The sequence below is a fragment of the Phocoena phocoena genome, chromosome 20 (genome assembly GCF_963924675.1).
Source record: "Phocoena phocoena chromosome 20, mPhoPho1.1, whole genome shotgun sequence".
NCBI lineage: Eukaryota > Metazoa > Chordata > Mammalia > Artiodactyla > Phocoenidae > Phocoena > Phocoena phocoena.
The window spans coordinates 17,959,714-17,972,845 of record NC_089238.1 but is presented as its reverse complement, the minus strand read 5'-3'; the positions used below and the strand labels follow the sequence as shown (position 1 = coordinate 17,972,845).

Below are 13,132 nucleotides of genomic sequence, written 5' to 3'. Positions count from 1 at the left end.
GAATCTGGCCCTGAGGCTGGGGTGTGGATGGTCCAGAGGTGCCCAAAACAGTTGCATACAGCCAAGGACTATCCCTCACTGAGAAATTCCAATCAGAAGGCTGTCAAACACCTGTAATTCACAAGGGTCCCATGACTTCTGAATTATTGGACCGTAATGAGAAGCTGTTGTCATTAGCCACCTTGTAAAATGCCTTATTCTCCTTCCTCATAAGCTAGTGGGTTTTTGTACAGTTTGTTACCAGGGACTCAGAACATACAAATGTACATGTAAGAAGTGTAGAGGGTACAAGCTCAGAAGATTTAAACAGTGTCTTTCGTAGATAAATTCAGAACAAGGAGCAGAAGTTGGGTAAATTATTTGAATTGTTTTGAACTTTTTTATATACCTATTTATATAACTGAGGGCTGGGGGAACCTGGGTCATTTGAAAATCACTGAGCTTAGTGATCAAGTTTACTTCATCATCCAAACTGAGGGACCCTCTGCCTTAAGGGGGTGTTTTTGTGGCAGAATTCATACTTACATAAAAGATGATGGCAGGGGCTGGAGTGAGGCGCTTGACGCTAACATAAGAGAGCACTTTAAGCATGTGGCCTTCCCGGCCTGCAACGTAAACAAGTCTGAAAGGGCAGTAATAAGGAAGTCAGTCGATGAGGGTGAAGGCTGCTGTATGATCACCGAGCAAGTGTGTCCTGAGCATCACTACCCAGGCCACAGAGAAAGGGACTGAGTTATGACCCTGGTGTCTTCAGGTAGGAGTCTAGCCTCTTGAGATGACCGCGTTTTGCAGAAGTAAGTGAGGTGATTAAATGCATTTTAGAGGAATGCATCCTGGTGCAGTAGGGTCACCTGCGGGGGGTGGGGTAGAGTGGGAGGCTGAGGAGCCCCTTTCAAGGAGGAGGTACCTGATCTGAGTCCTGAGATTTATGCAAGAAACAAATGTAAAAACTAGTCCAGGGCCTGTGGACCTCAGTGCTTGGAGCACCTGACAGAAGCCAACACAGACATGCCTTGCGCTTCCTAAATCCAAAGTCTGTGTTTTTAAAAAATCAGAAAATCAAGGGTGAGTCAGCAGAGGCAAACAAATGGCTGAGCCCCCCGCCCCCCCCAATAACTTCTGATGATTCAGGAATCTGAAAAGCTATCTTTAAAATGGTAAAGGAAAAGGAAAGGAGAGCTAAACAGAATTCCTAAGGAAACAAAAAGTTACTTTAATTAAAAATTTAATCAACAACAGACAAATATACAAGTGAAAAAAGTAAAAGCTAGACTGAATATGAAGCATAGAGAAGCGGAAAATGTAGACATGAAATCAAGAGAAGAAACCTAGGAAGAAGCTCAAGTATATTGAATAGAGTAAGAAATTCAAAGAAGAGCAGAGAGCCTTTACACAATCAAAAACCACTGAGCCTTCAAACTGAATCCTGTTCTAGACAAAAACATACCCAGATATAAACATCAGAGTGGAAGGGAAAAAAATTTAAGCTACTGAATTTAAAAGATAGCTACAAAATTAGGGCAATCAGAACAACAGCCATCGCATGAGAAACACTTTCAAAGTGATGAGGGAAAATTGATTTGACTTTCAGATTAGAATACTACACAGCTAAACTATCATTCAAGACTACTGGCAAAATACATTTGTAGATAATAACTGTGAGACATTTACAGTTCTTCAGTCCTTGTTGGAAACTATTAAAAAATCTACAACCAAAGAGGACACTGAACTGAGAAGGAATTGATTGAAGAAGCGACATTAAGGAAATAGCAGTAAAGCACATTTGGTATGTATGTAAGTATTGGATTTTTTATTTCTGTCATGATGGACTTTTTTTGGAGGGTTGGTTGGGATTATAAACAAGGTGTAGCTGATACACTAGATGATATGAAAGGGAGAGCCCTTGCAAGAGAGGGAAGAGAACTGAGGTAGGCTCTACTAGGTATTCATGTTACATTTTAAAGGTAATTGCTAAAAGAATAGAAATATAACTTCCATCCACATCAGCAGAAGAAAAAAAAGGAATAAAGGACATTTGATGGTTAATAAATCAGGGTAAGATTTTTTTAAGCCAAGAAAACACAAAGGAATACGTTAGAAATTAATCCAGCAGTAATCACATCCAGTGTGATCGGATTCCACTTGCCCAGCTGGAGACTCTCCGGTTGGGTTTGTTGAAAGAGACACAAGCCACAGCCCATGACACCGAGAAGTAGACAATAAAAGGGATGGGACATGTTACCAAAAGTAGCAGCCTCAAAGACAGCTGATTCAGCAATATCAGTATCAGAATTGAAGGCAAAAGAGGGAGCATTCCTACTGAAAAAGAGAACAGTCCGAATATATAAAAAACAGAAGCCCTTGCAAATACACAGTAAAGGTAGAAGATCAACCGTGTACAAAGCTAGTAGGAAGGTTAAAAGACAAAAGTAGTAAAACCATCTATATCCACAATAAGCAGTTAAAGAATACACAAAACAATTAGATGTAAAACACGTCAAAAACAGTAATCGTAAGGGGAGGAATGTACAAATGCAGGGTTGTTAAATGCATTTGAAATTAAGAGATCAGCAACTTAAAACAATCATATATATATAGTTTGCTATATATAAACTTCACATAAATACAAACCAAAAATCTATACTAGATACACACATAAAAAAGAAAAAGGAATTAAAACATAACACTAAAGACAGTCATCTAATCACAAGAGATGAGAACAAAAGAAGGAACAAAAAAGACCTACAAAAACACCCCCCCCAAACGAATAACAAAATGGCAATAAGAACATACGTATCAATAATTGCTTTAAATGTATATGGACTAAATGCTCAAATCAAAAGACATAGAACGGCTGAATGGATACAAAAACAAGACCCATATATATGCTGCCTACAAGAGACTCACTTCAGATCTAAAGATACAGATTGAAAGTGAGTGGATGGAAGAAGGTATTCCATGCAAATGGAAATCAAAACAAAAGCTGGGTAGCAATACTTATATCAGACAAAATAGACTTTAAAATAAAGACTGTTACAAGAGACAAGGACATTACATAACAATCAAGGGATCAATCCAAGAAGATATAACAATTGTAAATAAATGTGCACTCAACATAGGAGCACCTAGGTATATAAAGCAAATATTAACATACATAAAAGGAGAAAATGACAGTAACACAATAATAGTAGGGGACTTAAACACCCCACCTACATCAATGGATGGATCATCCAGGCAGAAAATCAATAAGGAAACACTGGCCTTAAATGACACATTAGACCATATGGACAGTATATATAGAACATTCCATCCCAAAACAGCACAATACACATTCTTTTCAGGTGCACATGCAGTGTTCTCCAGGAGTGATCACATGCTAGGCCACAAAACAAGCCTTGGTAAATTTAAGAAAACTGAAATCATAGTGAGCATCTTTTCTGACCACAATGCTATGAGACAAATCAACTACAAGAGAAAAACTGAAAAAAACGCAAACACGTGGAGGCTAAACAATATGCTACTAAACAACCAATGGATCACTAAAGAAATCAAAGAGGAAATCGAAAAATACCTGGAGACAAATGAAAATGAAAACACAATGATCCAAAATCTATGGGATGTAGCAAAAGCAGTGCTAAGAGGGAAGTTTATACTGCCTACCTCAGGAAATGAGAAGACTCTCAGACAACTTAATTTTACACCTAAAAGGACTAGAGAAAGAACAAATGAAACCCAAAGTTAGTAGAAGGAAAGAAATCATAAATATCAGAGCAGAAATAAATGAAATAGAAATTTAAAAAGAAAAATAGAAAAGATCAATGAGGAACTTCCCTGGTGGCACAGTGGTTAAGAATCCACCTGCCAACGCAGGGGACATGGGTTCAAGCCCTGGTCCAGGAAGATCCCACATGCCGCGAAGCAACTAAGCCCGTGCACCGCAACTACTGAGTCTGTGCTCTAGAGCCTGAAAGACACAACTACTGAGCCCGCATGCCACAGCTACTGAAGCCTGCATGCCTAGAGCCCATGCTCTGCAACAAGAGGAGCCACTGCAATGAGAAGCATGTGCACCTCAACAAAGAGTAGCCCCGACTTGCCACAACTAGAGAAAGTCCATGCACAGCAACGAAGACCCAACAATGCAGCCAAAAATAAATAAATAAATAAATTTTGAAAAAGGAAAAGATCAGTGAAACTAAGAGCCATTTCTTTAAAAAGATAAACTCAATAAAACTTTAGCCAGATTCATCAAGAAAAAAAGAGGGCCCAAATCAATATCATCATAATTGAAAAAGGAAAAGTTATCAGCGACACCACAGAAATACAAAGGATCATAAGAGATTACTATGTACAAGTATATGCCAATAAAATGGACAACCAAGTACAAATTGACAAATTCCTAGAACTGTACAATCTCCCAAGACTGAATCAGGAAGAAATAGAAAATATGAACAGACCAATTGCCAGTAATGAAATTGAATCAGTAATTTAGAAAAGTCCAGGACCAAGTGCCTTCACAAGTGAATTCTACCAAACATTTAGAGAAGAGCTAACACCTATCATTCTCAAACAATTCCAAAAAATACAGAGGAATGCTTCTGAACTCATTCTATGAGGCTAGCATCACCCTGATACCAAAGCCAGACAAAGATATCACAAAAAAAGAAAATTACAGGCCAATATCACTGAACATAGATGAACACAGATGCAAAAATTCTCAAAATATAAGCAAACTGAATTCAGCAACACTTTAGAAAGATCATATACCATGATCAAGTGGGATTTATCCCAGGGATGCAAGGATGGTTCAGCATCTGTAAATCAGTGTGATACATCACATTAACAAATTGAAGAATAAAAACTATATTATTATCTCAATAGATGCAGAAAAAGCTTTTGACAAAATTCAACAACCACTTATGACAAAAACTCTCCAGAAAGTGAGTAGAGAGAAAACACACCTCAACATAATAAAGGCCATATATGATAAGCCCACAGCTAACATCATACTCAACAGTGAAAAGCTGAAAACATTTCCTCTAAGATCAGGAACAAGACAAGGATGCCCACTCTTGCCACTTTTATTCAACAAGTTATTGGAAGTCTGAGCGACAGCAGTCAGACAGAAAGAAAGGAAGAGAATGAAAGAAAGGGAATTCAAATTGGAAAGGAAGAAGTAAAACAGTGACTGTCTGCAGACAACATGATACTATAAATAGAAAATCCTAAATATACTACAAAATAAAAATAAATACTACTAGAGTTCATCAGTGAATTTGGTAAAGTTACAAGATACAAAGTCAATCTACAGAAATCTGTTGCATTTCTATACACTAACAACAAACTATCAGAAAGAGAAATTAAGGAAACAATGGTATTTACAATTGCATTTTAAAAAAGGAATAACACACCTAGAAATAAACTTACCTAAGGAAGTAAAAGACCCATACTCAGAAAACTATAAGACATAGGTGAAAGAAATTGAATACAATACTAACAGATGGAAAGATACACCATGTTCATGGATTGGAATAATTAATATTGTTAAAATGACCATACTACCCAAAGCAATCTGCAGATTCAATGCAATCCCTATCAAAATACCAATGGCATTTTTCACAGAACTAGAACAAATAATTTTTAAATTTGTATGGAAACACAAAAGACCCCAAATAGCCAAAACGATCTTGAGAAAGAAGAACAGAGCTGGAGATACCACACTCCCTGACTTTGGACTATACTACAAAGCTACAGTTATTAAAACAGTATGGTACTGGCACAAAAACAGACACACAGATCAATGGAACAGAATAGAGAGCCAAGAAATAAATCCACATGCTTATGGTTAATTAATCTACAACATAGGAGGCAAGAATATGCAATGGAGAAAAGATAGTCTCTTCAGTAAGTGGTGCTGGGAAAACTGGACAGCTACATGTAAAAGAATGAAATTAGAACATTTTCTCATACCATGTACAAAAATAGACTCAAAATGGATTAAATACCTAAGTGTAAGACCAGAAACCACAAAACTCCTAGAAGAAAACATAGGCAGAACACTCTTTGACATAAATTGTAGCAATATCTTTTTGGATCTGTCCCCTAAGGAAAAGGAAACAAAAGCAAAAATAAACAAATGGGAACTAAATTTAAAAGCTTTTGCACAGCAATGAAACCACTGACAAAACAAAAAGACAACCCACTGAATGGGAGAATATATTTGCAAATGATATGATCAATAAGGGGTTAATATCCAAAATATATAAAAAGCTCATACAACTCAACATCATAAAAACAATCTGATTAAAAAATGGGCAGAAGAACTGAATAGATATTTTTATAAAGAAGACATGCAGATGGCCAACAGACATGAAAAGATGTTCAGCATCACTAATCATCAGAGAAATGCAAATCAAAACCACAATGAGATATCTATCACCTCACACCTGTCAGAATGGCTATCATCAAAAAGACCACAGCAAATGGTGGCAAGGATGTGGAGAAAAGGGAGCCCTTGTACATTGTTGATGGGAATGAAAACTGGTGCAGCCACTGTGGAAAACAGTATGAAGGTTCCTCAAAAAACTAAAAATAGAGGGGCTTCCCTGGTAGCGCAGTGGTTAAGACTCTGTGCTCCCAGTGCAGGGGGCCTGGGTTTGATCCCTGGTCAGGGAACTAGATCCCACATGCATGCTGCAACTAAGGGTTCACATGCCACAACTAAGGAGCCAAAAAGTCGCAACTGAGGAGCCCATGAGCCGCAACTAAGGAGCCCACTGGCTGCAACTAAGGAGCCCACTGGCTGCAACTAAGGAGCCCACGTGCTGCAACTAAGACCCGGCGCAACCAAATAAATTAATTAAATATTTTTAAAAAACTAAAAATAGAATTATCATATGACCCAGCAATTCCACTCCTGGGTATATATCTGAAGAAACCAAAAACACTTAATTCAAAAAGATACGTGCACTTCAATGTTCATAGCAGCACTATGTACAATAGCCAAGCTATGGAAGCTACCTAAGTGTCCATAAACAGATGAACAGATAAAGAAGGTATGATACACACACACACACACACACACACACACACACACACATATATACACAATGGAATACTACTCAGCCATAATAAAGAATGAAAATTTTCTATTTGCAACAATGTGGATATAGCTGGAGGGTAGGTATTATGCCTAGTGAAATAAGTCATACAGAGAAAGACAAATACTGTATGTTGTCACTTATATGTGGAATCTAAAAAATAAAACAGACTAGTGAATTTAACAAAAAAGAAACAGACTCACAAATATAGAGAACAAATTAGTGGTTACCAGTGGGGAGAGGAAAGTGGGGAGGGGTTTAAGAGGTACAGACTACAATGTATAAAATAAGCTACAAGGATATACTTACTGTATATAGCCAATATTTTATAATAACTATAAATGGAGTATAATCTTTAAATATTGTGAATTACTATGTTGTACATCTGGGACTTTTACCCGTGGGACATATATTATAAATCAACTATATCTCAATAAATTTAAAAAAAACAGGAGCCCATGAAACATAGGAGGCAAAGCTTGACAAAACCACTGTGAAAGCATAAGATTTGAACAGTCAAGGTATAAACTTAATGATAACATAAAAACCTAGAAGTTAGTAGAATACACATTGTTTTCAAGACCATGGGAACACTTATAAAAATGGCAGTAAGCCACAAAGGAAGTCTTAAAACTTCTGAAGAAGTAATATTGTAAAGATCACACTCTCTGAGTACAATACAATAACATTAGAAGTCAGGAATACACAGGCCAAAAAGACTCATTTTTAAAAACTACTTTTTGAACTTTGAAAAGATATAAACATAGTATTAATTCCCAGAACAACTCAGTGAAACTGGGAGGAAAGGGATTGCTAGATGGAGGGGAGACTTAGACCCAAGATGATGCTGTGAATTCACTCTTTAAATTCCGTCAGTTCTCCACAAATCAATATATAGATTCCATGCACTGAAGATGCAAGCACGACTTTTCGGAACTGGACAAAATTACTGTAAGTGCATCTGGAATGCTAAACAGGTAAGGAGAAGTCTGATGTGGGAGCATCAGTCCTACCAGTTTCCCATTACTGAAGCTGTGAAACATGTAATAAGTAAGATAATAGCACAGGAAAATATTTAGCAGTGAAGCAAAGTGAATCAAGTACATTGGAATGATAATGCTGGATTTCAAACCAGTAGGAGAAAGGGTGGACAATAGGTAAATGTTTGGGGAAAAAAAGTGAGATTTACGCCTCACGTCAAGACGCTTTCTAGATTGATCAAAGAGCTAAAGTAAAATGCTAGAAGAAAACATAGGTGGGCATTCTTGAAAGGAGAGAGGAAGGTCTGTTTATGTGAGATAGAAAACTCAAAAACCAGTAAGCAAAAATCTTAGATTTGACCTCATAAAAATGATTTCCAACATAATTCAATATAGCACAAGTCCCTGGCCAACCCCCAAGCTGCACAGGTACATAACTATACAAAATTAACTCAAAATGGATCATATACCTAAATGTAAAAGCTAAACCTAATAAACATTTAAGATAAAACAGAAGAGAAAATCTTTGTGACCTTGCGTTGGGCAAAGGTTCTTAGATATGACAACGAAAGCATGACACATGAAAACAAAAAAAAAACCTGATAAACTGCTCTTTGTCAAAGTTAAAAGCTTTGGTGTTCAAAAATACCACTAAGAAAATGAGAATAGCTCACAACCTCGGGGCTGCACGCGGGTAGGTAGACTAGAGGAAGGGGAGCAAAGCATGCTGGTGCCTTTTTTTCTTTTCCTTCCCAGTGCAGTCCGTGAGTTTGCGGGTAGCCGGAGGTGCGGAACGCGGGGCCTGGCTCGGCCTCCCGGGCGCGCGTGTGACTGCGGCGGGTGCCCGCCTCCTGCACCTCCACGAGTTGGAGGAGTGCAACGGGCGTGCTCCCGGGGTTGCCGGGACGCGAGCTCGTGCTCGCCGCTTCTGCGGTCGCCCGTCACGCACGCACTCCAGTCCCCTGGGAGTTGGTCTTCGCGCCTCGGTGCGCCCCTCGTCACCCGGCCCCTCCCATCGACCTCCGCTCCCGCTCCCTCCTGGTAGCGAGTCTGCTTCATCCCTGGGGTCCCTGCTTGGGGGCAGAGAAGATGGCTGGCAGACGTCTGCTGTTGGGGCGCGACTTCCTGTCGCCACCGCCGCCCCCGCCCGAGCCAGTGCTGGAGCAGTGGCGCTATAGCCACGAAAGTGACCGGCAGTGGGCTCTGCGGCGCAGCTTCATCTGTCGGCCGGCACCTGCACAGCTATCCCGGTGCTGCCCTAGACCAGCTCCTCGCGCTCTCCGCTGCCTGGACCAACCACGTTTTCCTGGGCTGCAGGTACAGCCCACGCTTGATGGAAAAAATTCTCCAAATGGCTGAAGGTATGGATATTGGGGAGGTGCCTTCATATGATCTGATGCTGTCCAAACCTTCCAAAGGTCAAAAACGTCACCCCTCAACATGTGACGGTCAAAATCCTCCTGAAAACCAAGCCGGTTCCAAATTCCGTGTGAGACCTCGTTTTGAGCCTGTACATTTTGTAGCTAGTAGTTCGAAAGATGAAAGACAGGAAGATCCTTATGGCCCTCCAACAAAAGAGGTAAATGAACAGACACATTTTGCCAGCATGCCAAGAGACATCTACCAAGATTATCCTCAAGACTCTTTCAGCATACAAGGTGGAAATTCTCAGCATTGTGATTCATCAGGATTTATTTTCCCAAAAGACCAGCCTGTAACAGCCAACAGGTACTTTGACAGTGGGAACCCTGCCCCCAGCAGCACATCACAGCAGGCAAACTGCCAGTCAGCTCCTGAGCCTTCACCGTCACAGACGCTTCCTGAGTCAGTGGTAGCCGAGAAGCAGTATTTTATTGAAAAATTAACAGCAACTATCTGGAAGAACGTGTCTAATCCAGAGATGACCTCTGGATCTGATAAAATTAATTACACATATATGTTAACTTGTTGTATTCAGGCATGTAAGACAAATCCTGAATATATATACGCTCCTTTAAAAGAAATCCCTCCTGCTGACATCCCCCCAAATAAAAAGCTTCTAACAGATGGTTATGCTTGTGAAGTTAGATGCCAAGATATCTACTTAACTACAGGTTATGCTGGCAGCAAGAATGGTTCCAGGGGGCTTCCCTGGTGGCGCAGTGGTTGGGGATCTGCCTGCCGGTGCAGGGGACACGGGTTCGAGCCCTGCTCCGGGAAGATCCCACATGCCGCGGAGCAACTAGGCCCGTGGGCCGCAGCTACTGAGCCTGTGCGTCTGGAGCCTGTGCTCCACAACAAGAGAGGCCGCGATAGTGAGAGGCCTGCGCACTGCAATGAAGAGTGGCCCCTGCTCGCCGCAACTAGAGAAAGCCCTCACACAGAAATGAAGACCCAACATAGCCAAGAATAAATATAAAAATAAATAAATAAAATTAAAAAAAAAAAAAAAAAGAATGGTTCCAGGGATCGAGCTACTGAGCTAGCTGTAAAACTCTTGCAGAAACGTATTGAAGTTAGGGTTGTCGGACGGAAATTCAAGCACACGATTGGAGAGGACCTTGTGGTGTGTCAGATTGGCATGTCTTCATATGAATTCCCTCCAGCTCTGAGACGACCAGAAGAGCTGGTGGTGCTGGCTAAAGAGGCTTCTGGGCAGCCGATTTTTAATGCTTCTGCCAAACACTGGACCAATTTTATCCTTATAGAAAATGCAAATGATGCAATTGGTATCCTTAACAATTCTGCCTCATACAACAAAATGTCTGTTGAATACAAATATGAGATGATGCCAAATTGTACATGGCGTTGTCGAGTGTTTTTGCAAGATCACTGCTTAGCTGAAGGTTATGGAACCAAAAAAACAAGTAAACATGCAGCTGCTGCTGAGGCTTTGAAAATCCTTCAAAAAACACAACCCACTTACCCATCTGTCAAAAGTTCACAATGCCAAACAGGCTCTTCACCCAGGGGATCTGGGAAGAAGAAAGATATAAAGGATCTCGTGGTTTATGAGAATTCTTCAGATCCTGTGTGCACGCTGAACGACACAGCTCAGTTTAATCGAATGACAGTTGAATATGTCTATGAAAGGACAACAGGACTCCGACGGAAATGCAAGGTGATTCTAGAGAGTGAAGTAATTGCAGAAGCAGTTGGAGTGAAGAAAACTGTCAAATATGAAGCTGCTGGGGAAGCTGTGAAAACCCTCAGAAAGACCCAGCCGACTGTCATTAACAACCTGAAGAAAGGAGCTATTGAAGATGTGATTTCAAGAAATGAAATTCAGGGTCGCTCAGCAGAGGAGGCTTACAAACAACAAATCAAAGAAGATAACATTGGAAATCAGCTGCTGAGAAAGATGGGTTGGACGGGTGGTGGTTTAGGTAAATCTGGTGAGGGCATTCGGGAACCAATCTCTGTCAAAGAGCGTCGTAAGCGGGCAGGGCTCGGTCTTGATGTAGGGAGGGTAAATAAAATTGCCAAGAGAGATATTGAACAGATCATCAGAAATTACGCCCTCTCGGAGAGCCACACGGATTTAACCTTCTCTACAGAGCTGACTAATGATGAGCGGAAGCAAATACATCAGATTGCGCAGAAGTATGGTCTTAAGAGTAAGTCTCATGCGGTGGCCCACGATAGGTACCTGGTGGTAGGTAGAAAAAGACGGAAGGAGGATTTACTAGACCAGCTCAAACAGGAAGGCCAAGTGGGGCGTTACGAGCTTGTGATGCCTCAAGCGAATTGAGATCTTACTAATGTATTTCGTAAATGCCTAATGAGGCAGATTTGTGAATTAAAGAAATGCTGCATGTTCCGGTTGCAGAGTATATTCATGAAGATGTTTCACCTTGTTCATTTCATATAGTGCTTTATTAGATGCTGGAACTCGAAGAATTCTGTCCACTTGTGTTAGCTTAATCCAGCAGATAATATCGTGCAGTTACTGTTTGTGTCTTTGATATTGCTGTGTCCCTCAGATTTGCGTAGTTTGTACAAAGTAAGAACACATATCCAAATGGAATTTCACCCCCGAGAAAGAAAGTCCCATTTTAAAGGGCATAGCACAGCAACTTGCAACAATATGTAAAGTTGATATTGACTACAATAAAACTACAGTCTTAATTCCAGACTTAACTGAAGATGTCAGGTCATTTTGTATTATCTATTTTCATCTTTATGTGAAGCCAGTTATAGAATGTTTAATAGTAAATTGTGCTGTACGTGTAAATGTCCTTACCAACTAAATGATGTAAAACTTTCTTAAAGTAATTTTAGTGTTCATTTATTTATAAATTCTACCATGTGGTTTCCAGAATATTGGAAGTGATACACTGTATCTTGTGATATATGAGTGTTAACGAATTCTAGTCTTCATGCTGAGAGAGCACTACTTGAGAGAGCAATTGAAAAGTTCCCAAAACTTTGATTCAGTCTGAAGAAAGGAAGCTGGAACTGTCTGTTCTTGGTGCCTTGCAGAGAGACTCGCAGCAACTCTCCGTCATAGCTTTCACATGATTTGGGTGTATAGCAGCACATCCAAGGTGGCCACAGCTGTGGCGGAGCTTGGTAAAAGACTGAAGATACATTGGTGCTTTGATGAAAAGGTTAGTGGGCTGGTCCCTCTCTCAAAAGGCTTATTTAACCCCCAAAGCCAACTTTGTAACATATTCAAAACTGCTATTTTCGCTTATTTCTGGAATGTAAAAAAAATTGTATAAAAAGGATTAGTGTATGCTTCCTGAATAAAAAGGAGCCAAAGTTGATCAAAAAAACAAAAAAATGAGAATACAAGGCACAGACTGGGAGAAAATACGTGCAAATCAGATACCTGATAAAGGATGTATCTAGAATATATGATGAACATGTACAACTCAATAAGAAGATAAAAGGAAGCCCAATTTTTTAAATGGACAAAAGATTTGAATAGATATTTCACCATAAGATATACGAATAGCTAATAAGCACACAAAAAGATGCTCAGTATCATTAGTCATTAGGTAAATGCAAATTAAAACCACAATGACAGGGGTTCCCTGGTGGCGCAGTGGTTAAGAATCTGCCTTCCAA

At 39.9% G+C, this 13,132-nt stretch overlaps 2 protein-coding genes across 4 annotated transcripts in view; one reads left to right on the top strand and one right to left on the bottom strand.

Moving 5' to 3' along the window:
- Positions 1-13,132, bottom strand: part of SLC7A9 (solute carrier family 7 member 9) — a 33,313-nt gene that overhangs the window by 11,111 nt on the left and 9,070 nt on the right. For all 3 annotated transcript variants that reach the window (XM_065899755.1, XM_065899756.1, XM_065899757.1), the window contains exon 10: positions 526-622. In XM_065899755.1, the coding sequence (XP_065755827.1) occupies positions 526-622 (97 nt within the window). The remainder of the gene's footprint in view (positions 1-525; positions 623-13,132) is intronic.
- On the top strand, positions 9,221-11,810 carry LOC136141012 (NF-kappa-B-repressing factor-like). The gene is made up of 2 exons (XM_065899151.1): positions 9,221-10,213; positions 10,526-11,810. The coding sequence occupies exons 1-2, from the start codon at positions 9,414-9,416 to the stop codon at positions 11,808-11,810; spliced, it is 2,085 nt and encodes a 694-aa protein (XP_065755223.1). The 5' UTR covers positions 9,221-9,413.

Excerpts from the sequence above, each read along its gene's own strand:
- LOC136141012 (XM_065899151.1), top strand. The coding sequence starts at position 9,414 with ATGGAAAAAATTCTCCAAATGGCTGAAGGTATGGATATTGGGGAGGTG. Across the intron at positions 10,214-10,525 it reads GGTTCCAGGGGGCTTCCCTG|GGATCGAGCTACTGAGCTAG; the intron begins GTGGCGCAGTGG and ends GAATGGTTCCAG.